The 27,954-nt window shown below is 42.7% G+C and overlaps 1 protein-coding gene across 1 annotated transcript; it reads left to right on the forward strand.

The window, feature by feature from the left end:
- The first annotated feature begins 2 nt into the window (after positions 1-2).
- zpd (zona pellucida glycoprotein d) lies at positions 3-26,426 on the forward strand. The gene is made up of 14 exons (XM_067999996.1): positions 3-45; positions 383-634; positions 7,634-7,930; positions 9,815-10,066; positions 13,040-13,279; positions 15,770-15,927; positions 16,763-16,964; positions 17,332-17,478; positions 19,282-19,472; positions 19,697-19,854; positions 20,950-21,210; positions 23,173-23,338; positions 23,476-23,629; positions 26,164-26,426. Exons 1-14 carry the CDS (start codon positions 3-5, stop codon positions 26,325-26,327), a joined length of 2,685 nt encoding a protein of 894 aa, XP_067856097.1. The 3' UTR covers positions 26,328-26,426.
- Positions 26,427-27,954: the final 1,528 nt, after the last annotated feature.

Raw genomic sequence — 27,954 nt, forward strand, 5'->3', positions numbered from 1 at the left:
AAATGCTTTACTCCTCGGAGAGAAATGGTGTTGCTTTGGCAGTAGGTGAGAAGCATGCTTTCCCTTAACCTCTTTTTAAAATAAACATTAAGCAAAATACAGTGGATGCTGGAGATCTGAAATAAAAACTGAAAATGCTGGAAAACATCCAGCAGCATCTTTGTAGAGAGAGAGAGAGAGAGAGTGTTAATGTTTCAGGTTGTTGACCTTTCATCAGAACATTTAAAAAAAAAAATGTTTTAAATAAATGCGTTTGCAATTTAATTCTAAATCTGGCATTTTTACACCTGTCAAACTGCTTGTAGATGTTTCGAGGGCAAAAATGGCTAGCAGGTTTTTTTTTTGCTTACCAATAACCTTTAAAACTGATTCTGTCTTGCAGTTCTTGCTGATCGATTCCCTTTGACGATCAATACAGTTAGCACTTCTCTGAGTCTCTCCTGGGATTTCAGAGGCTGTTTCCTTAAAGATCCTCTTTGCACCCTTCTATTGTTTGATGTGGATGGCATCAACTTGCATCAAGAGATTGTTCATGACCAGAACCGTGAAATCACAGGTCTAACACCATGTGAACACTACACTGTGTGCTTGAGTATTGCAGGGCACCATGACGTCTGTGCTGCAACCATAACAGGTAGCGTACTGGTCCGTAATGCACTTCCCAGTTGTCTATACTTTTAAAAAAAATCTTGCACTTCTTTTCCACAAACCCTACTTCCCGTTGTCACATTTTTCCATCAACATTTACCATTAAAAGTTATGTCAACATTTCCCTCAATTGTGCTATGTCAACTGTCACGCTGTAGTTGCAGGCTCTAACCACTGGGTGATGCCATGGAGCAAGTTTCTGAAATCTCTCCCAACTTTGTCGGCATCTTATATATTTGGGGGAAAAAAAATCTTGTATTCAAACTAACCGTGGGCGTCACCACTCGTAATTTAATAGTTTACTCTAAAATTGGCAACGAAAGTTTACTCCTCCATATAATGAGTAATATTTATACCCGAGGTTAATTCCAATCCAAACACTGTGTAAAAGAGGACTGGATTGTTGAGTGATACCTTCAGAATACAATGGGCCAAACCTTGCTGGAAAATAATGGTGAGTTCACAACTCACACCCGTTATTGATGCGCAAGTCGGCCAGCAAGTTCAGTGGATTAAGAGATATGCCATGAGTTGTGAATCACCATAACTTGCTGGTCGACTTGCGCTGTTTCTCCGTTTGCCTCACTCAAACAGTAGCATGCCCTCAACCGCCCCTTTATTTTTAAGAACTTGCTGGATTTGCACGTTAATTTCCCATTAAGTTCTCAGCAGAAAGTTAGGATTCGTGCTTTAGACCATAAGTGCCCTTGTAACCAGTACTGGGGAAAGAGGGAGCTGTTCCGTTGGGACGGGCTCCACTTAAACCGGGCTGGGACCAGTGTCCTGGTGAATCTGGGATAACTAGGGCGGTGGATAGGGATTTAAACTAATAAGAGGGGGGGGAGGGTTCAGGTAAGGGTAAATTTATAAGTCCAAAGAGAAAAGTCAAGGCTGTAGAGCAGAGTAGTGATTTGGGTTAAAAATAAGCAGTGTGTCAGGAAGGGTGAGAGAGTTTAACAAAGGTAATAGGGCATTCATGACTAAGGTCACATCAGAGAAAAACAGTGAAAAGTTAAAATTAAAGGCACTGCATCTGAATGCATGGAGCATTCGTAACAAGATAGATGAATTAATGGCAGAAATAGAGATAAATGGGTTTGATCTAATAGCCATTACAGAGATGGGTGACCAAGGTTGGGAACTAAATATTCCAGGGTACTTGGCTTTTAGAAAATTCAGACGAAATGGAAAAAAGGAGGGGGGCAGCCCTGATAAAGGATGAGACAAGGACAGTAGTGAGAAAGGATCTTCGCTCAGAAAATCAGGATGTAGAATCAGTATGGGTGATCTAAGAAATGACAAGAGGCAGAAAACATTGGTGGGAGTAGTTTATAGGCCCCCCTAACAGTAATTATACTGTTGGACAGAGTATTAATCAAGAAATAAGAGGAGTTTGTAAAAAGGGTTATGCAATAATCGTGGGGGACTTTAATCTTCATATAGACTGGGCAAATCAAATTGGCAAAAGTAGTTTGGAGGAAGAGTTCATGGAATGCATTCAAGACAGTTTTCTAGAACAATATGTTGAAGAACCAACTAGGGAAGTGTCTATTTTAGATCTAGTATTCTGTAATGAGACAGGGTTGATTGGTAATCTTACAGTTAAGGATCCTCTGGGGCAGAGTGATCATAATATGATAGAATTTCATGTTGAGTTTGAGAGTGATGTAGTTAAGTCCAAAACTAGGGTCTTAAATTTAAACAAAGCCAATTACATAGTTATGAGTGGAGAGTTGGCTAAGGTAGATTGGGAAATTAGATTAAAAGATATGACTGTAGATAAGCAATGGCGAACATTTAAAGAAATAACCCTTAATTCTCAACTAATATACATTCCCTTTTGAGGAATAAAAACTCCACAGGAAAAATGCTCCAACTGTGGCTAACTAGATAAGTTAAGGATAGTGTTAGATTAAAAGAAGAGGCTTACAATATTGCCAAAAAGAGTAGTAAGCCTGAAGATTGGGGGGATTTTAGAAATCAGCAAAGGATGACCAAGAATTTGATAGAGGGAGAAAATTGAAAATGAGAGTAAACTAGCAAGAAATATAAAAACAGATGGTAAGAGCTTCTACAAGCATGTAAAAAGGAAGAGAGTAGCAAAAGTAAACATGGGTCCCTTAGAGGCAGAGACAGGAGAAATTATAATGGGGAATAAAGACATGGCTGAGACGTTAAACTAATATTTTGTATCTCTTCACAGTAGAAGACACAAAAAACATATTGGAAATAGTGGGGAATCAAGGGTCTAATGAGAGTGAGTAACTTAAAGCAATTAAGATTAGTAAAGAAAAAGTACGAGAGAAATTAATGGGATTAAAAGCCAACAAATCCCCTGGATCTGATAGCCTACGTCCTGGAGTTTTAAGAGGTTGCAGAGATTGATCTTTTGATCTTCCAGAATTCCCTAGATTCTAGAACAGTCCCTGTGGATTGGAGGGTAGCAAATATAACCCCGCTATTCAAGAAAGGAGGCAGAAAGAAAACAGGGAACTACAGGCCAGTTAGCCTGACATCAGTAGGGAAAATGCTAGAATCTATTATTAAAGATGTAGTAACAGGGCACTTAGAAAATCATAATATGATTTAGGCAGATTCAACACTGTTTTATGAAAGGGAAATAGTGTTTGACAAATAGACAAATTAGAGTTTTTTGAGGGTGTAACTAGCAGGGTAGATAAGGGGGAACCAGTGGATGTAGTATATTTGGATTTTCTAAAGGCATTCGATAAGGTGCCACACAAGAGGTTTTTACATAAGATTAGAGCTCGTGGGATTGGGGGTAGTATATTTGCGTGGATTTAGGATTGGTTAATGGACAGAAAATAGAGTAGGAATAAACGGGTCATTTTCAGGTTGGCAGGCTGTTACTAGTGGGGTGCCACATGGATCAGTGCTTGGGCCTCAGCTGTTTACAATCTATATCAATGATTTAGATGAGGGGACCAAGTGTAATGTATCCAAGCTTGGTGACTATATATAATCAGGTGGGAAAGTAAGCTGTGAAGAGGACGCAAAGGGATATAGACAGATTAAGTGAGTGGGCGAGAAGTTGGCAGATGGATTATAATGTGGGGAAATGTGAAATTATCTACTTTTGTAGGCAGAATAGAAAAGCAGGATATTTTTAAAAAGAAATGTTGGTAGTCAGAGGGATCTGGGTGTCCTTGTACATGGATCACAGAAAGTTAACATGCAGGTACAGCAAACAATTAGGAAGGCAAACGATATGTTAGCCTTTATTGCAAGGGAGCTGGAGAATAAGAGTAAAGAAGTCTTGCTGCAATTATATAGGGCTCTGGTGAGATCACACCTGGAGTATTGTGCACAGTTTTGGTCGTCTTACCTAAAAAAGGATATACTTGCCTTTAGAGGGGGTGTAACGAAGGTTCACTAGATTGATTCTTGGGATGAGAGGGTTGTCCTATGAAGAGAGATTGAGTAGAATGGACCCATATTCTATGGAATTTAGAAGAATGAGAGATGATCTCATTGAAATGTATAAAATTCTTAGAGGGCTTGACATGGTAGATGCGGAGAGGCTATTTCCCTTGGCTGGAAAGTCTAGAACTAGGGGTCATAGTCTCAAGATCGGGGTTGGCGATTTGGGACTGAGATGAGGAAAAATTTCTTCACTCAGGCTGGTGAATGTTTGGAATTCTCTACCCCAGAGGGCTGTGGATGCTCAGTCATTGAGTAAATTCAAGACTGAGATCTATAGATTTTTGGACATCAAGGGTTTGGGCAGGAAAGTGGAGTTGAGGTAAAAGATCAGCCATGATCTTATTGAATGGCGGAGCAGGCTCGAGGGGCCATGTGACCTACTCCTGCTCCTATTTCTTATGTTCTTAATGACGTGATAATTGTTAATGCAATGCCAATCAATCTCGCCAGCCCAGAAAGGGAACTATTTAAACTGTTGAGCCTCATTCCTATAGATTGAAAGATGGTAATGTTAGGAATTTATTTAGGATTCGTTCAGAATAAGGGGGCGGGACTTCCTGGTGACTGCTGTACGCACGCACACAGATTTGCCTGAGTCTCATTCAAAAATGCGGGTTCCAGCCGGGATGTCTCCCCGCTCGCAAAAACAGCGATTTTAATTGCCCTCCCCCCTTGCCCCCAACCCACCTGTTTTTCCCTTTTTAAAGTCGTGCCCTAGATCTCCATTACCCTTGTGATGTGCAGCCTGGTTTCCCTCTGTGTGGCCCACGTGGATTGTTTGTATGTAGAGTTGTCTGCAATTATTCGCCGCTCCCAAATTGGCCTGTTAATCACAGTCGACTACGCCAACCCTGAACTCTGGATTCCTATGTTGATCGTTCACAGTATTATAATCCCAGCTGGGATTTTTGCCCCCAGGTGGGCAGAGGCAACCCTTGAGTTAGTTGTCCTGCACAGCCTGACAAAAGGGCTTTCGTCTGTTCCTGGGTTTGGTATCTATGTTCCAAGCATCAGTGAAGCAACCCTTCGGTACCCAATCATCCTTCATATTTCATAGCTTTTCACTTCAGTGAAATGGAATATTATTGATTCCAAATCAGGGGCTTTATAAGCAGGCTCATCAGTGAGCATATTTTCTAATATTGATTTGAAAATGTGCCTCAAATTGTCTTGCATCTTCCGTTGAAGATGACCAATTGATCAGCTGCAACACTGGTGATGAACAAAGAGTCACCGTTCAACCAGATACAAATTGCAGAAAAAATTATCTCTTCAAAATTAAAGTATTGGCACCAAACACTTGGACATCAGGCACAGTACAAGCAAGAAGCAGATTTTGAGCTCTTTCCCTATAATGTACCATCCAGAGCAATGTATAGAGTGGGATTAGTTTCTGATTGCTCCAGCAAAGAGTTGGCAGAGACACAGTGGGCCGAATGGCCGCCTTCCGTGCCATTAATGTCTATGGTTCTATTAAGTCAAAGCTCAGTATCTTCCACTGTAGCAGTATGAATTGTTCTACGTCCCACACCGGTGATCCTGTGACCTGAGTGAATTTGTGCCCAACTTGTGGCCAGTTCCGTGCTATGAAGCCGTGATAACCGGGAACTGAATTGCGATTGGCTACATGTACTTCAGGTAGGACTGTAGCAGGCAGTTCAGAGGCGACGTTCTCCGATATGCTGGTTATGAACCCAAATCCTAGCGGTGATAGTGTGTGCTAACAGTAGGAGCCATCAATTCTTTGCCCCCACCTCCCTGGATGTAGAAAACGTTTAATGTGGAAAGGACCTAGTGACTTACAAAACAGCGAAATGATGGGGTCAGCTGCCAAGGAAATTGCTTCTATATCCCAGTCGTCGTTGCTCTTGTTGGATTTTTCAGAATGTCAGCTCGTTTTAAGATGCTTTTCTTTTTACAATAGGTGAAAGATTCTTGTGATGAATTTGTTGTGGGTTTGTTCTCTTAACAATTCAAAGTAGTGCAGACCTTCAAGGAGTGATGGACAGGGCTAGTGACCATCACAATATTTAAAGCCATTCTTTCCTTCCTTTTCTCCCTCCCCCACCCCCTGAGATCTTGTTTAGATTTATTCGGACGTAGATTTTGCAAATATTGGTTTTGACAGAAATATTTGTTAAATGGAAGTTGTGTTGGCTTTGGTTAGGAGTTAATGATCCCATGGGACAACTGAGTTGGAATTCCAGATAATTAGCCTTGGTGGTTTTAAAAATGTCTGTTCAGCACCCTTATGATCAATTTCGCATCAAACCACAGGCGTGATGTAAACTGCTGCATTAAAATGTTTTAAAGCCCATGAGGCAACCCCTAGCAAAGCCATTATTTATTCCTTTTACACTTGATATTGAGGGCAGGGAATTGTATTACTCCTGACTGTTAAATTGAACCATCAATCCATGCACTGTAGAAGATCAACCCCCTCATAAATAAAGATTAAGTGAGCAGTGCGCAAATATCCATTGTGATTAATGGAGTTGGAGATAGTTTCCAGCATATTTTCTCAAACTCTGCTTGGTCCCTCCGTTCCTGGTGGTTTTTAAAACCATGCCGCTGAATTAATGTGATGTACATATTTGCTTGTGCAAAAGATATTGTAGGTGGACCTGACAAATGACTGCTCCCCAAAAGCATTGTCCTTTTTTAATCTAACCTCCTCCCCATCATTCTTGTGACTCTGGTGTTGATGTCCAGTGCTCTTGTTCTATTTGAGTGTGGGCGAATGCAGGGCTTGAAATTTTAAAAAGTAAGAAAAGTCAAGGTCCAGAGGCCATTTGATTCTTTGAAGTGTGACCCTCTGGTACGTTATCTCACATAACTCTATTTTGTCTCTCTCACCTTGCCTGGCAGATTATTCCAAATGTTTTTTTCACTGAGAATTTTTTTTTTCTCCATGATGTGTCTGTTCTAAAATTACTTTCCACATATTATTGTGTTTTCCTGTTGCAATTTGAAGTGATAATCGGGGCTTACTTTGTCATTTTTAATATTTTACATGCTTAGTTGAGATCCACTGTAAACACAGGCTTTCTGGAGGGTAAAGTTTGAAGCTTTTTCTAATGTTACTTGTAGCTCTTCTTTTCTAGTACAAACTACGTTCTGCGTAAGATAAAGAGCTAACTTTTCAACTATTTTTTTCCCTCCTTTTAGAATGCTTAGCTCTTTTGAGTACCAGATTAATTCATACCTGATCAAAGAATAGAATTGGCCCAGGCCTAATATAAAATTTTGCCTGGGTATTTGTGGTTTTTTTTGGTTTGGTACAATGTTTCCAGTCCAATAAAAGCCCCTCCTATCTTCCATACTAATTATTTGTCGGAGTTTGCTTTCCATTTGCGCCTTGGGACGTTTTACTATGTTACTGCTATGTAAATGCAGCTTGCCGCTGCTTGCAAGGGTTGAATGAAACAAGGTCCAAATACTAACCTTTTAATCCAAACATAATACTACACAAAATGGAATATTAAAGTTCCAAGTTGGTGTTTTTTGTATTAACTTTTAATGAAATGTTTTTCTTCTGTAGATCCCATGCCACCGAGCAACCTAACAGCAGTAACTTCGAGTTCCAATAGTGTTACTGTTTACTGGGACAAGCCGGCTTTGGGAAGCTTCGACTGGTTTCGACTGAATGTCTACTTGCTTGGGCAGAAGGGAGAGTCTGCTAATCCGTTACTTCAGTCTTACAGTTTGATACAAAGTGGGACTACGTTTGTTATTGATGGATTGTCGGCTTGCCAGAAGGTGAATATTTCTTTCGCGACCGTGTGTGAAGCAGCTGAGGTGAAGGAAAGTGCGGGAATCTTCGTGGTGACCGATACAGGTAAGCCGGTCTGTGGGAATGACCAAAACTTCATTCCTTGAAAATAAGGGTCATGTCAAACCTACAGAATGATACCGGGGCTAATTATGAGGACGGGTTGCACAGACGAGGCTTGTATTCCTTCGAGTGTAGAAGATTAAGGGGTGATCTAATTGAGGTGTTTAAGATGATTAAAGAATTTTATGGGGTAGTTAGAGAGAAACGATTTCCTCTAGTGTTGGGGGGGGTGAGGGAGTCCAGAACAAAGGGACGTAACCTTAAAATTAGAGCTCGGCCGTTCAGGGGTGATGTCAGGAAGCACTTCTTCACACAAAGGGGAGTGGGAATCTGGAACTCTCTTTTTTCCCCCCCCCCCCCCCCCCCCGAAATGCTGTGGACGCTGAAGGTCAATTGAAAATTCCAAAACTGAGAATGATAGATTTGTTAGGTGAGGATATTAAGGGATACGGAACCAAGGCGGGTGGATGGAGTTACGATACAGATCAGCCACGATCAAACTGAATGGCGGAACAGACTTGAGGGGCTGAATGGCCTACTCCTGTTCCTATGTGACCCACAAACTCCAAGGCCTTTCAGTCAAGCTGACACTTCCAACAGCCTGAAGGATTACAGTATCTTGTAACAGGGAGCATCTTGTGAGAGGTGGATGATTTAAATACCTTTCAAAAGATTAACAGGGGTAGAGGTTAAATACGGCAGGTTTGCCTATTGATTTCAGTAAGCAGACTGTTCCATGGGATTAGGGGTTGGATTTTATAGTGTGGACCGAAAAACCCAAAACTGAAGAAAAGATTAAATTAATTTGCATCTTTCCTCCTTCACCGAACATCTCTGACAGAATTTGTTGTTATATAAGGAGCACTCCTTTGATAATTTGTCTAAATTCCTGACTGTGTACCCAGAGCTCCCTTTCTTTACTCGAATAATGGTACAGTTCTGCTCTTTCTTTTGTTGTTTTCTGTCAGATGCAACGTAAATGAGATTCAACTGCCCATCGACTGAGGGGCATCACAAAAAAATGACAATGATGAAGTTTCAATGCCAAGTTTCACTTGTCAGACTTTGGGTAGTTTACTTCTGGAATAGGCTGCTAGTCAGTGCAGTAAATCCTGATCTTGATCCATTCAAAAGAGAATAGCACCGATTCCTGTTCAGGCAAGGAAAAGAGATGAATTTGGGGGGTAAAAACAGATTGGCCTTGAAGCAGGACCAGACACTGAGAGAGATCTTATCATCTTTTTGTGTTGTAGCATAAGGTGTCCGCCGTGGCTGAGTGAGTTGCACTCTCTCCTCTGAGTCCAACGGTTGTGGATTCCAGTCCCGCGCCAGAGACTTGAGCACAAAAATCTAGGCTGACCCTCCCAGTGCCGGTACTGAGGGAGTGCGGCACTGTCGGAGCTGCCGTCTTTCGGATGAGACGTTAAACCAAGGCCTCGTCTGCCCCCTCAGGTGGACGTAAAAGATCCCATGGCACTGTTCGAAGAAGAACAGCAGAGGAATTCACCCCAGTGTCCTGGACAATATTTATCCCTCAACCAACATCGCTTAAAAACAGATTGTCCGGTCATTATCACATTGCTGTTTGTGGGACCTTGCTGTGCGCAAATTGGCTGCCGCGTTTCCTACATTACAACAGTGACTACGATTCAAAAAGTACTTCGTTGGCTGTAAAGCGCTTTGGGGCATCCTGAGGTCGTGAAAGCCGCTGTGGGAAATGCAAGTTCGTTCGTTTTGAGTTGGGGAAGTTCTAAGTACACAAGTACTTGGTGTTGTGGCTGTTTGATCGCACGGAACTCCTGCACCGCTAATTCAACACTTATTCTTTGAAATTATTCCATCAGTAAAAACCTTTTTTAAGGATGCTTCTTCCTTCCGCGCACACAGCTCCGGTGAAGTTTGTGAAGGTCACCCAAACGGCTGGTTCTACTGATGGTTACAGTGTGTCTTGGTCAGTGGCTGGCGATCCATCGGAAATCCTCTTTTACATCTACAAAAACGGAACCCTGCAACTGACCCAGAAACGGACCGAGTACGTTGCCACTGGGCTCAGACCTTGCACCCAAGAGTCATTAACGCTGGAGGCAGTTTGCAGGGCTGGTGCGGTGGCAGATAGCAGAACAATCACCGTGGCGACAGGTCAGTGCCTTTTTTAAAAACATTTAAAATAAAACGCACGAGTTCGTCACTTCTGCGACGTTTCTCATTGTTAGACTCTTGTCGTAAGCTCCCGCAGTACCGCACTGGGAGTGTCGGCCTAGATTTTGCGCTAAGGTTTTAGATAAAGTAAATAAAGAGAAACTGTTCCCATTGGCGGAAGGGTCGAGAACCAGAGGACACTGATTTAAGGTGATTGGCAAAAGAACCAAAGGCGACATGAGGAGAAACTTTTTTACGTAGCGAGTTGTTATGATCTGGAATGCGCTGCCTGAAAGGGTGGTGGAAGCAGATTCAGTCATGGCTTTCAAAAAGGAATTGGATAAATACTTGAAGGGAAAAAAATTTGCAGGGCTACAGGGGAAAGGGCGGGGGAATGGGACTAACTGGATTGTTCTTACAAAGGGCCGGCAAGGGCTTGATGGGCCAAATGGCCTCCTTCTGTGCTGTAAAGATTCTATGAGGCAAGAGTGCTAGCCACAGAGCCACGGCTGACACTGTGGAGGGGGGGGTGGGGAAGAGTGGGTGGGGAACCATTTAAAATACTGAAGATTGAACTCCCATTGTCAAACTGCAGTCTCGCAATATTTGACCTTGGAACATTCACGTACCACAATCTGCCTTTAGATTTAAACACAATTTCCTGTAACCAGCTCCCCGCTGCCCCCCCACCCCCCCCTCCCCCCCCCCCCCCCCCCCCGCTTCTCCCTGACTCTGCCATTTTCCTTATTTTTGTAAACTTTATACTTCTCCCATTTCAAGCTATGAAATCGATAGCCAGAATGCAACATGCATTTCTGATGTCTCTCACCATAGTGGGACGAAGTGCTGACAATTGATCTGAATTATGGTGGTAGTTTTAAAGCAATTATTTAACGCTGTAATCATATTTCAACATTGATTTTCCAATAAAAAATAAACCTTGCTGAACAGTTTCACTTTTTTTTTCTGGTAACGATCTGAATGACCTTTATGTGCACACTTGGAAATTTTGCATTTTTAGCTTTGATTTAAATTTTTCAAGGATTCAAATGTTCTAAAAGCTCTTGAAGTCAGCTCTTGTTCTGACATATGCAAAAAAAAAAGTAAGAAAAATGTGAGCTGTACCATTGTTTTTTTCCATCAGTATTCTTTTTAAAGGTCAGGAATTTCCTTTGTGTTTGCGCTAGGGGTTACCAACCCTCCTGGATTGTCCTGGTGTCTCAAGGAATTGAAGATTAATCTCCAGAACACTGCTGCGAGAAAAACCAGGAAGGAAAATCATTGAGGGGGCATTAAAAATAATATCTTTTTCATTTTCTTAACACTTTTGTTTATTAATTATAAAAATATTGGAGATGAGTTTGTCCGGGGGTTAGAGGCCAGAGGTGATGTGACCAAACCTCCAGGAGTACGTCCAACCAGAGTTGGCAACGCTAGTTTGCGCCCAGATACACAACATGCCCAGATACATGCGCAGTTGAGGCGCAAAAGAAGTACGCTGGTCCAAATTTTGGCCGTTTATGCATGCAAATACAGTAGGCCCAAGTCTCCTCGATCCTTTGACAATTGCCTTATCGATCTGTCTGCCCAGAAGCGTCTCCGCCCATTATAATGGCCCCCCGACTCCCCATGTGACGAGATGTGGGTTTCCTGCAACGGCTGTTCCTCAGAGGCTGTCTTCAAATCGCGGCCAGATTTTGAGGCACGTAGTCGCCTGAGGTCACCTAGGAACATAGGGACAGGAGCAGGCCATTCAGCCCCTCGTGCCTACTCCGCCATTTGATAAGATCTAACTCCACAAACCTGCCTTTGGCCCATATCCCTTAATACCTTTGGTTGCCAAAAAGCTATCTATCTCAGATTTAAAATTAGCAATTGAGCTAGTATCAATTGCCGTTTGCGGAAGAGAGTTCCAAACTTCTACCACCCTTCGTGTGTAGAAATGTTTTCTAATCTCGCTCCTGAAAGGTCTGGCTCTAATTTTTAGACTGTGCCCCCTACTCCTAGAATCCCCAACCAGCGGAAATAGTTTCTCTCTATCCACCCTATCCGTTCCCCATTGAAGCCATTCTCATCCTGTTGAGTCAATTTGAGAGATAAAAATGGCTCTTTTGCTGGCAGTACCTGGTCAGGCTTCCGTTTTTACAAAAGTTATGAAGTTTTCCAACTGCTATGTAGAAGATCCCGTTCTCTTAGGGGCACAGACACGGAGTCGGGGAGACACACACCAAATATACCCAGGTCAGCTAAAGGTCTCGTTCAAAAATGCTCCTCAATCACCAAGTACCTTGCGCTGCAGCAGTGAGACATTTCCGTTCCCCTGCATCATGACATCCTTGAGCCCTGAAGAATGATGGTTGGGTTCATGTTCGCGGCAGAATTGAGTTGGATCTTCCATCCAACCCATGAGTTGGATTCAACCCAGAACGTTCAGGTGAAGGAGCTGTGTTACTTCGCTCATAGAAAGAAAGACTTGCATTTCTATCGCGCCTTCCACGATCTCGGGACTTCCCAAAGCGCTTTACAGCCAATGAAGTACTTTTGAAGTGTAGTCACTGTTTTATAATGTAGGAAACGCGGCAGCCAATTTGCGCACAGCAATGTAATAATGACCCCGATCATTTTTTTTTAAAAGTGATGTTGCTTAAGCAATAAATATTGGCCAGGACACCGGGGAGAACTCCCCTGCTCTTCTTCAAAATAGTGGCCGTCGGATCTCGAGAGAGAGCAGAGGGAGCCTGGGTCTCATCCGAAAGACATTCCCTCAGTCTCGGCCTAGATTTTGTGCTCAAGTCTCTGGAGTGGGATTTGAACCCATGACCTTCTGACTCGGAGGCCAGAGCGCTATCCACTGAACCACAGCTGATAATAATAGAGGTTCTTCAGGATTAAAAGGTTACTGTTGGGTTTTAAAGCATTTGACTATATTATGGGGCTTTTATTTATTAAATATCTTTTTTTTTTCCCTCCCAGCTCCAGAGATGATCACTAACCTGGCCTACAAACAAACTGCGGATGGAGGCTTTTTCTCCTGGCATTCCCCACCACTATTTCACGGTATTCGTATCAGTGTTGAAAACGTTTTAATGGCTTTCACCAGGAAGAATTATTACCAGGTGTGTGGCTTGGCCAGCTGCACCCGATACCAGTACATGTTTGAAGCAGTCTGTGGAAGATGGAATAGTAAAGCTGTCACTCGGGCAGAGTTCACAGGTATCTTAACGTTTAATGTGAAATAAAACTTCAAAACAGTGTTGCGAAAGTCATTTTGTGTGTGTGTGTGGAAAAAAAACTTAATGTTGGTTTGTGTTTCTTCTCTTTCTTACGCCCCCCCCCAATCACCAACCCACCTCCAAAATAAAAACACAGCACAATATACTGAAAACTAACTACTCACTGACCTACATTGGCTCCTGGCCTCAAATTTAAAATTCTCATCCGTGTGTTCAAATCCTTCCAAAGCCTCACCCCTCCGAGATTTCTGGCCTCTTGCGCGTCCCCGATTTGGCGCTCCACCATTGGCGGCCATGTCTTCAGCTGCCTAGGCCCTAAGTGCTGGAATTCCCTCCCTAAACCTCTCCGCCTCTCTTTTTGCTCCTTTTTTAAAGCCCACCTCTTTGACCATGCTTTTGGTCAGTCAATATCTCTTTTTATGTGGCTCGGTGTCAAATTGTGTCTGATTAGGCTCCCGTAAAGCGCCTTGGATCGTTTCACTTCATTAAAGGCATGATATAAATGCAAGTTGTTGTTGTTGATCAAATCTCCCACTTCTGTGAAACGTGGACAGTTTGACCACAAGAGGAGCAAGTAGAAGCTGGAATGTTCGTTCACTGACAGTTTAAAGTGTCAGTTTGTGTATTTACTCAAAGGAGTGTGTGTGTGTGTGTGTGTAATGAAATCTTAAAGGGGCACTGTTTTCACACGGAAGTGTAAATGAACAAAAAGATGTGCCAAATGCATGATAGAATGATGTAAATCATGATCAAAAGTACAAAATATCACCTGTGTGCAACGTTGCGATTTTAAAAAAAACGAGGCCCAGTTCTTCAGGCTCCATGTTGTTTCCCAAATAAAATGGAATCCTTAAAGCGGTACCATCTCCATTTAAAAAATGTTGGTCAAACATTTTATGGAGATGGTATCCCTTTTTAAAAATTCTTGGTTGTACATACTAAAGCAAACAACACTCTAAATTAAACACAGCTAGTGTATGCTGGTCAATGCAAACTCATCTCTCAACTGATTACAAATCTAACTTTAATATTGAAATCTTTTAAGGGCCATTATTGCATTGGAATAATTAGATTCTTAGGCAGGCTTCATTCCAGGAACAGTTTGCTATGAAAATTCAGACCAAACCAGTATAAAGTTAACAATTGCAGAGACACTCTCAAAGGCTTATGATGCAATAGGCATAAAGTCCGTAGTATTGGTCTAACTCTTGCTATCATCCATATACGTTGGGATAGATGAGGCTTGTTGCATAGCGCACCAATAATCAAATGGAGATTCCTGGTTATTGTTCACCTGACAACCATCTTGGCCTGCTTGCCTTCCAGTTGGTAAAAGCTGGGAGGAAAAATCAATTAGTTTTGTTCATGAAGGATGCTTGAAAGATCAGACCTTTCATCCAATATTAGCCAGAGGTGTTTCATTTCATTGCGTGTGTCGTTTCCCCATCCTTAACACATCTTTGATCAATCACTTCAAGAAAGCCTCAAGCTCTTGTAGTAGCTGTGTGTAGTATTTCTAATGGCTGAAGGTTGGCCACTTTCAATTCTCCTCCTTTCCTCCGCCCCCCCCCCAAACTTCTACCCATCAGAATTCCACTTCTTGTAGAGATCATGTCTGCAGAAGTTCTGTCCACTACATCACTCCTCTGAAGTTGAATGTGGTTTCTAGTGCAGTCTAGAGATTAGATACTTTTCTATTTAAATTAAAGATATGCCAGACAACTGATCATTCCGCATGATGACAAAACCATCAAATCACTTCTAAGCAACGTGTTGTGAAATGTTTGAATGGCTAGGTACGGTGTAAGCCCATTTCAACCAGGTGTTGAACTTTCTGCGCCAATGCGGAGTAATTCAACGATGATTTCAGGGTGGGGGGGGTGTGTTTGTGTGTGTTGCTATTAACATTCTCAATCTCGGGATGCAGAGAAAGTACTGCTTCCAAGCAGTCCAAAAGGGAAACAATCTCTATTACAGCTCATCTCCGTTAATGTGATGGACATTATGGACCTGTACTGGTTCTGTGGGTAAATGCATCAAGTGACGCTCTACTGAACCATACAGGCCAGGAAAGTCCCTGATTCTATAGCTGGTCGTGGCTGAGGTGATACCAGTGGTCTACAATTGGCCTCAATCACCCTAGGGTTTGGGAAGGGATGGGGGAGTGGGGAGGTGCTGGCTAAGAATCAGACAGCGTTCCTGCTCCTGAGAAGTATCTACAGAGGATGCTGTGGAAGGATGTCATTGGCCTTGTCTATGATGCTTCCCATGATCAAATAGCCTGCTAACACATGGAAAGACAGCTATTCGGGCAATGTATTGGTGGGCTGCTTCTATGGAAATATGCTCCCAAGTGTATCACCACATCAAAAGAGTTGGGGTAAGGGGGGAAAACTAACATTCTGGAGCAGATGTACTGGAGAGGGGTGTCTACTTCAATACATTTTCACCAATTTTCAAATTCTTTTAGGCTGTCCTATAGAAGCCCCACCCTCAGTTCATAAGCGCATCACGGTGCTGCCAGAAAAAGTACACGTCCGCATTTACTTTCCATGGAAGTTTGCAGATTTTATGAATGATCCAACTTCAAGAGCATATCTAAAACTGGCAAGCATCGCCAGCTCCAAGGTAAGATTTAAATGCAGCCCATCTCAGAGCAGGCTCGAGGGGCCGATTGGCCTACTCCTGCTCCTATTTCTTATCTATTAAGGATGTCAAGGTCTTGGAGAGGGTCCAGAGGAGATTTACTAAGATGGTACCAGGGATGCGGGTCTTCAGTTATGTGGAGAGACTGGAGAAGCTGGGGTTTTTCTCCTTAGCAGAGAGGGTTAAGAGGAGATTTAATGGAGGTGTTCAAAATTATGAGGGGTTTTGAAAAAGTAGAGAGGGAGAAACTGTTTCCACTGACAGGAGGGTAACCAGAGCTCAGATTTACGGTAATTGGCAAAAGAATCAGGAGTGAGTTATGATCTGGAATGTGCTGCCTGAGAGGGCGGTGGAAGCAGGTTAAATAGTAACTTTCAAAAGGGAACTGAATAAATACATGAAAATGAAAAATTTGCAGGGCTATGTGGAAACAGCAAGGGAATGGGACTAATTGGATAGCTTTTTGAAACAGCTGGCACAGGCACAATCTTTTGTTGTGTGAGGATACTGCTATTTGTATTTGGAGAATGGATTAGAATTTGGCCATTCCCATTCCAAGTTTCAAGAAGCGAAGAAGTATTTTACTTGAATAGAAACACTACAAGCATGACTTTAAATGTAAAGCAAGGATGTAGAATGAGAGCAATGGTGAGGATTACTACTCTTGAGGGTGAGGTTCGTTATCTGAGATATGTAAGGATGTCCAACCCTTCCATCACCCATCTGGTAACTAGACCTGAGAACATTGATTGTTGTCATTTAAGAAGGAAATGGGAGTAATTTGAATTGTAATGCACACACTGTGTTAATTTCACAGATTGTGCAGTTGCTCCTGCATCCTGGGAAATTCTCCAGTGTTGAAGTGGAACTGTTGTATATGACAAAAAGCAACAATACAGTAGAGATGAATGTAGCCATGGACGTCCCGATCAGTAGCTCATCTGCAAGTCTTGTACACCTTCTGAGTTATTTAAATGATTCCAATGTTTCTGCCAGAGGCAGTGCACTATTCTGGAACGGTGAGTAGAAGATTTCTTCTGTCTCCTCTCCACCTCCCTCTCTTTTTAAAACCTACCTCTTTAACCAAGCTTTTAATCAGCCATCCTAATGTCTCCTTCTTTGGCTCGGTGTTTGATTTATGCTCCTGTGAAGCGCCTTGGGCCATTTTCATATTTTAAAGGCGCTATATAAATGCAAGTTTAATGTAAACACAACTTGGCTGCACTCTTAGCCCATGAAGGTTGTCTGTGTATAATTGTAAACAAAAATGGATCGTCCCAGTATTTCTTTTTGGATTCCTCTGTCAAGTTTTCATTCCATTAATTGACTGACAAAATGGATCATTTTGTATCAGTGTACCTTAAGTTTAAAACTCTTGTGTTGCAGATGAGGATGAATGTGCAAATATTACTAAAAATGACTGCCCTGAGAAGTCAGATTGCATCAATACTTTTGATTCATACACCTGCATCTGTCATCAAGGATACTTTGACATCAGTGATGCCGGTAAAGATCGAGGGAGAGTTTGTAGAGGTAGGGCCTTCCTCATTCTATTAATGTGATATTGAAACCCTAACATGGAGGACTTTTCATTTAAAATGAATCCTACTTTTGATACTATTGCATTTTAGTAGGTTTTTGTCAAGGAAGGGATGGGGCTTGAGTTGAGTTATTGTCCAATTTTTTACCCACTTTTTTTTTAAGTTGTCGACTAATTGGGGTACAATTGGTTGGAATGGCCATTCTTTATATGTGAGCCAAGACAACGAGTGTTGGGCTGTTAACTGTAAAAGGTATCACAGCTATGTCTCGCCTTGTCGTCATCAGATTGTATGTGTACTTTTCCCCCATCTATTGCACTTGCAGAGATCGGATCAGGGATAGAACCAGAGACTTTCCTGGTTTGTGTGGCTCAAGCACCACTCCAGGCTGTCCAAATGACCAAATGCCCAGTGGAACATGATCAGTTCATGCATACAATAACCAAGGATGAGTCACTGTGTGGAATGCAACTGTTCAGAATTATGCACGGCTGATAAGATTGGAATAATCTGGCGTTTTTGCACAATTGATGGTTGTGGATAGGCATTGGAGTGAAATTCCAGAACTTTATTTTTTGGCGATCTACCTGCAATTGATTGCTTTTGGTCGAAAGTTGACTAGACTCCATGATGATGTAAATTGGGTGTGGTTTACAGAGGAAACTCACAATGAGCTAAATGTTCTCTTGTTCTTGTAAAATGTCCATTATGGTAAACAGCATTTCACGCTATCAGAGGGAAACCCATTGACATTTGGAGCGTGTGGAATGCCCAGTACATCTGCCACCTGAAAGACAATGCTCCTTCATGGTGTGAAATCACATTCACAAATCATTAAAAGTAGCAGCGCAAGTTAACAAAGCCATAAAAAAAAAACAAGCAAAGCACTGGGGTTCATTTCTAGAGGAATAGAATTGAACAGCAGGGAAGTTGTGTTAAACTTATATAGAACCTTGGTTGGACCACACTTGGAGTACTGTGCACAGTTCTGGTCTCCATATTACAAAAAGGGATATAGAGGCACTGGAGAAGGTGCAAAAAAGATTCACAAGGATGATACCAGAACTGAGAGGTTATAGCTATCGGGAAAGATTGAAGAGGCTGGGGCTCTTTCTGATCTAGAAAAGAGAAGGCTGAGTGGTGACCTGATAAGAGGTCTTCATAATTTTAAAGAGGTTTTATAGGGTAGATGTGGAGAAGATGTTTCCACTTGTGGGGGAGACCTCAACTAGGGGCCATAAATATAAGATAGTCACTCATAAATCCAATAGGGAATTCAGGAGAAACTTCTTTACCCAGAGAGTGGTTAGAATGTGGAACTCGCTACCACAGGGAGTAGTTGAGGCGAATAGCATAGATGCCTTAAGGAGAAGCTGGATAAGTACATGAGGGAGAAAGGAATCAAAGGTTATGCTGATAGGGTTAGATGAAGTAGGGTGGGAGGAGGCTCATGTGGAGCATAAACATCGGCATGGACCTGCTAGGCTTGTTTCTGTAATGTAAATTATATGAAATCAGCCATGATCTTATTGAATGGCGGAGCAGGCTCGAGGGGCCGATTGGCCTACTCCTGCTCCTATTTCTTATGTTCTTATGAAATGTAGTCCCAAGAGTGCAACTGGACCACTAAGTTATCAATGATGCTGCAGATGTTTACGAAAATTGAAGGAAGAACATTTTTCTTGTGTCGAAAGAAATATGCAATTCACTGTGAACAGTTTGGTAATGGGTGATCAGGGTGTGGAGGGTCTGTCTCTGCTCTTGGGTTTTGTAATGTATTGTCTTGCCTCATTAGATCACGGAGTATTTGCAAGCTGCAAAATGGATTTTATGAAAATTAACGTGTCAAAAGAATTTCTGGCAGATCGGGTGAAAGCACCACTCCATCTTGTCTTGAATGATGGCAGCTGTGAAGTTAAGGAAGAGCCAAGATACTACAGGTTCACAATTACTGAAACCAAGGCCTACTGCGGGGGTCAGCTTCTGGTAAGAAAGATCTTTCCTCCATGTAAACATTTTTGAAGACTATGCTTGTGACATGAGTAATCTATACTGACCTAATTGAATTTATTACTTTTATAAAAGTGTAATTAGAATTAAATTTAATATTGAGAGTTTGCATAAATATATGCAAAATTAAGACTGGTAATAGTGAGGTCAACTGTATGCTAATCTTCTTAGTGTTTTAATATTGTTTCTTTTCTCTCTAGATGAACGAGACGCACAAAATATTTAAACACGTCATCATTAATAAGTACCATTCCGATTCTTCTATAATCAGAGAAGATCCCCTCATACTTGTGGTGAAATGTGCGTATTTACGTCACTCCTTCGCGAAAATGCCTCTGGAAGTCCCCCCGCTCGTCAGGTAAGGTTGAACTTTACCCTTTACACTTGCAAGTCTGGGAAATGTAAACTGGCCCTCGAGAGTGAAGGGGGAGAGAAGATCGAATTATAAGCTGGGTGGAAACTATAAACAGAATTCCGGGAGATTACGGGTTAAATTGGCTTTGACTGCTTCTTCTGGATCTCCTAGAAATCTTTGTAAAACGGCTGTTTTTATATCTTTGTGTTACTGACAGGACAGTCTGCTCACTCTCTCATCAGACACTTGTCTTTGTTGTGCTCTGCTTATCTGTCCTTGTTAGCAGCCAGAGTCTGTCAAAGGTACAGCAAACCTCTCCCCCTCTCTCTCCCCCTCTCTCTCCCCCTCTCTCTCCCCCTCTCTCTCTCCCTCTCTCTCTCCCTCTCTCTCCCCCTCTCTCTCCCCCTCTCCCTCTCCCTCTCTCCAAGGCAAGGATAATATCCATGATACCTTTCCAGGAAAGAGACCATCATGCACTCTGATTTTGGCCAAGCTGACAGTTCTGTGTCCTTTTTGTTGTTCATGCCCTTAACCAAATTACGGGTTAAACAGGGTATCCGGTCCATTCTTTTCAGTGTCAGCTGTGGTTCAGTGGGCAGCACTCTCTCCTCCGAGCCAGAAGTTCGTAGGTTCAAGTCCCACTCGAGACTTGAGCACGAAATCTAGAGTGACACTTCAGTGTAGCACTGTCGGAGGAACCATCTTTCAGATGAGATGTTAAATCTCTCAGGTGGATGTAAAAGATCCCGTGACACTATTTGATGAAGAAGAAGAGGAGGAGAGTTCAAGCCAATATTAATCCCTCAACCAACATCACTAAAACAGATTATCTGGTCATTGTCACATTGCTGTTTGTGGGATCTTGCTGTGTGCAAATTGGCTGCTGTGTTTCCTACATTACAACAGTGACTACACTTCAAAAGTGCTTCATTGGCTGTAAAGCGCTTTGTGTTGTCCTGAGGTTGTGAAAGGCACTATATAAATGCAAGTTCTTTTTTTTTCTTTAAGTCTTCCTTAAAAAACAGATATTAAATGTCCAAGACCCTTCACTACTAATTAGTCTTTCTTTCCCTCCCCCCCCCAACTTATTTGCTGAAGGACGTTCAAGACAATAGTGCAGTACAGTAGAGAGAAACTCCATCTCACCATGTCTCTCTACAAAGACGATACTTTCTCACCCGATGCTGCTTATGGAGCAAGTCCAACAATCCAGCTTAATGATGACCTCTATTTGGAGGTCAAGTCATCCGTGACTGATGGGACCTTTGGTGCTGCATTTGTTTTGGAAGTAGCTTCCTGCTGGGCTACGACAACACCTGACTCTCAAGGGAAGAAAAAGTTCCACTTCCTTCAGGACAGGTGAGTTCAAAGTTCTCTGATTTACTTGAATAAAGATGCCAGAGGGAAAAGCTTCTAGCCCCAGATATTTACTGCCTGTTCTCTCAAAATCATGAAGGGTTTTGATGAGTAAATAAGGAGAAACTGTTTCCACTGGTAAGTGGGTCGGTAACCAGAGGACACAGATTTAAGATAATTGGCAAAAGAGCCAGAGGTGAGATGAGGAGAATTTTTTTACGTAGCGAGTTATGATGATCTGGAATGTGCTGCCTGAAAGGGTGGTGGAAGCAGATTCAATAGTAACTTTCAAAAGGACATTGGAAAAATACTTGAAGGGGAGAAAATTGCAGGGCTGTGGGGAAAGGACAGGGGGAGTGGGACTAATTGGATAGCTCTTTCAAAGAGCCAGCACGATGGGCCAAATGGCCGCCTCCTGTGCTGTAAGATTCTATGATTCTTCTGGGAGACTTTATTGGAACACTTTTTTTTATTCGTTCATGGGATGTGGGCGTCGCTGAACAGGAGTACAATTCTGTACAGCTGCAGCTCTCCATGGGAAGATGACTGCTAAACTGTACAACTTCCAAAATGTTCTGGTCCAATTGAAATTTATAGAACGGATGAAACACTCTTACCTCCTGCGTACTATTTCTAGGTTGGATCCTCCCCTAGTTGAAGGCCATGAGCAGCCTCTGAATGACTGCCATTCCAATGACTCTATGCTGTGTCTGGGGGGGCTTCTCCTTTGTCTTCACTGTCAAAATGTGAAGACTAACTTGGTCACATCATTAACTCCTTTTTAATTCTAATATACTTTTCTCAATCTGATTTTGGTGATTCAACCTGGTTCTCCATATTACAAAAAGGATATAGAGGCACTGGAGAAGGTGCAAAAATGATTCACCAGGATGATACCAGAACTGAGAGGATATACTTATCAGGAAAGGCTGAACAGGCTGGGGCTCTTTTTCTCTAGAAAAGAGAAGGCTGAGGGGTGACCTAAAAGAGGTCTTTAAAATTATGAAGGGATTTGATAGGGTAGATGTAGAAAAGATGTTTCCACTTGTGGGGGAGTCCAAAACTAGGGGCCATAAATATAAGATAGTCGCTAATAAATCCAATAGAGAATTCTGGAGAAACTTCTTTACCCAGAGGGTGGTTAGAATGTGGAACTTGCTACCGCAGAGTAGTTGAGTGAACAGCATAGATGTCTTTAAAGGGAAGCTAGATAAGTACATGAGGGAGAAGGAAATAGAAGGATAGGGTGAGTTACAGTTGGGTGGGAGGAGGCTCTTGTGTAGCATGGACCAGTTGGGCCAAATGGCCTATTTCTGTGCTGTAAATTCTATGTAACTATTGACTGGATCATTGTCTCCACACTGTTCCAATGAAACCTTCCCGAAGGGAATGCAACCTTGCATTAAGGGGTGCATTCCTGCTTTGGGAGGACTGCCAGAAATTGCGCAGCGAAAATGGGTGGGCTGCCCATTTCCTGATGCAATTGCGTGGGCGGGGGTTCGTCAGTCTTATTGAAATGAGGGTCGGGAGTTAAAATCTCTTTGGCCTCAAAGTGGCAACATCGTGGGGAATTACTACCCCCACCCCCTCCCCACCTGCCCAATTCCTGCCCTGTTAAAATCAAGGCTATTGTTACTCTGTACAATTGAGCCAACTGCACAAGAGGAAGCTAGATAAACACATGGGGGAGAAAGGAATCAAAAGTTATGGCTGTTGGGTGAGATGAAGTAAGATGGGAGGAGGCTCGTCTGGAGCGTAAATGCACATGGACCAGTTGGGCCGAGTGGTCTGTTTCTGAGCTGTAATTTCTACGTATATTTTGCTTCAGTAAACTGATAGCTTGATCTCCAGGCCGGTTTGTGGAAGTGCTGTTGATAAGATGACTTGGAAGTGCGCAGTGACGGAATCACCATTGTCCTGGTCCAGGGGAAGAAAGAAATAACCTTCTTTTCCTTTGTCAAATAGCTGCCCCATTGATGAGACCTTCAGATGGCATTCTGCAAACGGGGCTTCCAGCAGCAGTCGATTCTCCCTCAAAATGTTTCACTTCACCGAAACAGCAATCAGTCCCATTTACCTACATTGTCAAGCCAAGATCTGCAGTACTGGGACCGCTGATGACTGCTTAACAGTAAGTTTACTATTTGAATCTATCCAAACAAATGTTAACCAGATTATTGAAGTATTGCTGCCTTTTGTAACAATCGAGCCGGCAAGTTTCATTTCTTTTGCGCATCGATAATCGGGAGCTTTTCTACCTCTCCCAAGGAGTGTCCCGGTGCAGAGCTTCCCAAAAGGCTGGAACGGAATGTATTGGCAACAGACTCCAAACCTGTGACTGGGATTGTTTCTGTGGGACCCATCAACCTGTGGAGCACTACTAAAAGTGTGGTAATGGATTCGGGAAATGCAGCCACAAACTGTAAGTACCAAGGAACTAGCTCAGATTACATGGAGTTGCACAGAGTCCACAGTACAGAAAAGGGCCATTCGGCCCAACTGGTCCATGCCGGCGTTTATGCTCCACACGCGTCTCCTCCCACCCGTCTTCATCTAACCCCATCAGCGTATCCTTCTATCCCTTTCCCCCTCGTGCGTTTATCTAGCTTCCCCTTAAATGCATCAAGGCCAATCGCCTCAACTACTCCTTGTGGTAGCTTCAAGGGATAATGGGGATCGGGTGGGAAAGTGGACTTGAGGTCAAAGATCAGCCGTGATCTTATTGAATGGTGGAGCAGGCTCGAAGGGCCGTATGGCCTGCTCCTGCTCCTATTTCTTATGTTCCTATTAGACCCGTCAGTAAAACTCTGGTTCCACAAAACTAATAATTTGATTGCAACAAGCTCCCAATACTGGGTTTTTGCGGCAAATATAAAAGTCGAGATGTCGAGATTCTATGTAAAATCATAGTAAGGTCACAGTTGGAGTAATGTGTGCAGTTTTGAGCTCCACACTATAAGGAAGGATGGTGGGGTGATCGAGAGGATACAATGCAGATTCACTAGGATGCAGTCTGGTATGAGGAAATACAAAGAAAGACCTGCAAAAAAAAAAAAGTGTTTTTGTTAGAGCAGGGGTGATCTGATGATAGGTGTTTAAAATTATGAGGGGATGGGACCAATTAGTTAGAAACAGACTGTTTCCAGCGATTGAGGGGTCCAGAATGAGAAGACATGGATATAAGATTAAATGTAGGAGATTTAGATCACTGAGCAGGAGAAACTTTTGTAAAGCGAGTTGTGAGATTGTGGAATGCACTACAGTTAGAATCATAGAAAGGTTACAGCACAAAAGGAGGCCATTTGGCCCATCAAGCCCGTGCCGGCTCTCTGCAAGAGCAATCCAGCCAGTCCCACTCCCCCGCCCTATCCCTGTAGCCCTGCAAATTTTTTCCCTTCAAGTATTTATCCAATTCCCTTTTGAAAGCCACGGTTGAATCTGCCTCCACCGCCCTTTCAGGCAGCGCATTCCAGATCCTAACCACTCGCTGTGTAAAAAAAGTTTTCCCCCCCATGTCACCTTTGGTTCTTTTGCCAATCACCTTAAATTTGTGTCCTCTGGTTCTCAACCCTTCTGCCAATGGGAACAGTTTCTCTCAATCTACTCTGTCTAGACCCCTCATAATTTTGTACACCTCTATCAAGTCTGCTGATGGCTGGTGATTGAAAGAAAAACTTGCATTTATATAGCGCTTTTCACGACCTCAGGATGTTCCAAAGTGCTTTACAGCCATTGAAGTGCTCTTGAATTGTGGTCACTGTTGTAATATAGGAAATGCAGCAGCCAATTTGCATAGAGCAAGCTCCCACAAACAGCAATGTGATAATGACCAGATAGTCTGTTTGTGATGTTGGTTGAGGGATAAATATTGGCCAGGACACTGGAGAGAACTCCCCTGTTCTTCTTCAAAATTGGGATCTTTTACATCCACCTGGGAGGACAGACGGGGCCTCGGTTGTAATCTTTCATCCGAAAGACGGCACCTCTGACAATGCAGTGCTCCCTCAGTACTGCACTGGAGTGTCAGCCCGGATTTTTTGCTCAAGTCCCTGGAGTGGGACTTGAACCCACAACCTTCTGATTCAGAGCCGAGAGAGCTACCCACTGAACCACAGCTGACACTGAGGCAGAGACTGTGTCAGAATTTAAGAACAGGTTTGATAGGTAGTTGAACAAATGGAAAATAAAGAGATACAGAACCGGTGCATGTGATGAGGATACGGCTCATGTGAAGGATAAACACCAACATGGACTGGTTGGACCAAACAGCCTGCTTTCTTTATTTTAATTCCTATGTAATACTCTGATCTGTAAATAAAGGACCAAAGGCCTTGTGTAAAGGGATGGACATAAGAGACACACACAGACAGAAAGAAAGTGAGAACATAAGAAATAGGAGCAGGAGTTCATTCAATCAGATCATGGCTGATCTTCAATCTCAACTCCACTTTCCTGCCCGATCCCCATATCCCTTGATTCCCATAGAGTCCAAAAATCTATCCATCTCAGTCTCGAATATACTCGACGACTGAGCATCCACAGTCCTCTGGGGTAGAGAATTCCAAAGATTCACAACCCTCTGAGTGAAGAAATTCCTCCTCATCTCAGTCTTAAATGGCCGACCCCTTATCCTGCGACTATGTCCCCTAGTTCTAGACTCTCCAGCCAGGGGAAACAACCTCTCGGCTTCTATCCTGTCAAAACCTCTCAAGTGAGTGAGTGTGCACGAGAGAGAGAGAGAGAGAGAGAATTATAGTGGGAGATTAGCAGAGAGGGAATGAAATGTATAATAACAGAATTATAGTGAGAGATGAGCTGGAAAACAATTGAGAAGAGACCCTATTGATTTTTGTCTCTGAACAATGCCACTTTTGTAGGGGGGGGGGGACCGGGGGCGTGTGTGAGAGAATGAAATGTGTTATGCCAATATTTTGGTGCTTTTGTTTCCCTCTACAGGGCAACACTTGAAAGTCCTGCTCTGGGTAATTGGTGGGATAATTGGAACAACACTGCTGATCGTGTTTGCAGTAGTTGTGATGAAGAAGATTATGATTCACAACACACAGTCTAAAATGGCTCGGCACTTGATTCAAGGAAAAGCAGTTTCTTCTGCCCTCTAAAAGAAGCCCTCGCAACTTCACAACCTACTTGGGATTAAATTCAGATCTATGTATCTACAGCCATGTGTATTATAATAAAGGAGAATTAATTACAGTGTATTATTCGACTACTTTTCAGTGATTTATCCAGTGGCTTATTACTGCTAAGAAGGCGAAGAGCATTTTTGGTGGAGAGGTAGTAGAAATAATTACCAAATTTCTGTACTTCAAGGATCAGCTAACATGCTGTAATATTTTATGTCTAATCCCTCACCTCAAACACGAGAAAAACCCTGATTGCTGATTATTGATGGGGAATTCTGGACTCCTAGACTGGTTTTGATTGCCTGAGGGGATCGGAGAGGAATTTTCCAGCGTTTTCCCCCTGGCCCCCACCCCCTGCTTATTGGCCTTGGGTTTCTTTTTCTGTTTGGGGGTGGTGGGGAGGAAGTGTCTAGTCAGGGGTGGCTCCAGGCTATCGTGTGGGACAGGCTCGATGGTCCAGCTGGTCTTTTCCTGTCAGCCCTTTCGGAATGTAACTGATTGATTCAACTAGTTCTCTGATTATTGTGTGGGACCTTTTTTAATAGCCTAAAATTTCAAGTAACCAGTTCGCTAACTTATTCGCTTGGAAAGTGCAGCCAGCTCCAATTGGAACCGTTTCTCAAAGTAATGCTATTTACCAGACCTTGTGGAGATTGACTGGTTTCAATGATGCCCTAATGTCCGTTTTCAAACTCATTGCTATTGAGTTGCCTGCGATTGTGAGCTCTCGTGATATACGATGGGCTCTAATCCTCTCCAAAAACAACTTACGCTGGTAAAGCGCTTTAAACAAAACGAGGGGTCCCAAGGAGTGAGCAAGGGACATTGACCAGGAGGAAGGAGAAAAATTGCAAGACGACAAGGGGTATTGTTGAAAAGGTAGGCAGGATCGAAGCTTTTGAAGGTGAGGGGAAAGAGGTGGCAAGGTATGGTTTAAGAATGAAAGTTCCAAGGTGCAGGCAGGTGATGACTGCAAATTATCCCATCGCGAGTAGCAAACGATGGGGAAGCCGCGGAAATTTAGCTTGATTCTATAATTCTGTCACTGTACATAACGGGTTAAAACCAGATTCACTTTCAGAAATTGTGATCAGATTAACTTGATACAACGTTACAACTGCTGTTTGGTTGGTCTCTAGCCAATTTGCCTCAGGGAGGAGCCAAACCACTCAATTCAAATACATCTAAATAAGTCACACATCATGTTTGTATCAGGTTGGCAGCTTTTGGAATTAAACAATTGAGTTATTTACATACACAAAGCTCCTATTGATTACTGTTATGGAGAGATAAATTGTCTGCCTCGTCAATCACTGACCTTGACCTGAAGTCTTTGAAGAGCAGTTATCAGACTTCGAACCGCTGAAGAGAATAAGATAAAAGAACCTAAAAATGTAACAGACATGGATGGTTAAAGTAGCCATGTCCTGGATGGGACAGAGCTCTAAAGGCCAGCCAGGAGCGTATTGGAGAAATGAGCCTTGAGCTAACAAGGCATGGATTGAAGGTTTCAACACCATTGGGGGTGAGATGAGATGTTATAGGGCTGAAAGTAGGTAGTGTTTTAATGAAGCAAAACATTGCAGACAGGCAGAATTACACC

Source organism: Heptranchias perlo, chromosome 18, assembly GCF_035084215.1.
Source record: "Heptranchias perlo isolate sHepPer1 chromosome 18, sHepPer1.hap1, whole genome shotgun sequence".
Classification (NCBI taxonomy): Eukaryota; Metazoa; Chordata; class Chondrichthyes; order Hexanchiformes; family Hexanchidae; genus Heptranchias; species Heptranchias perlo.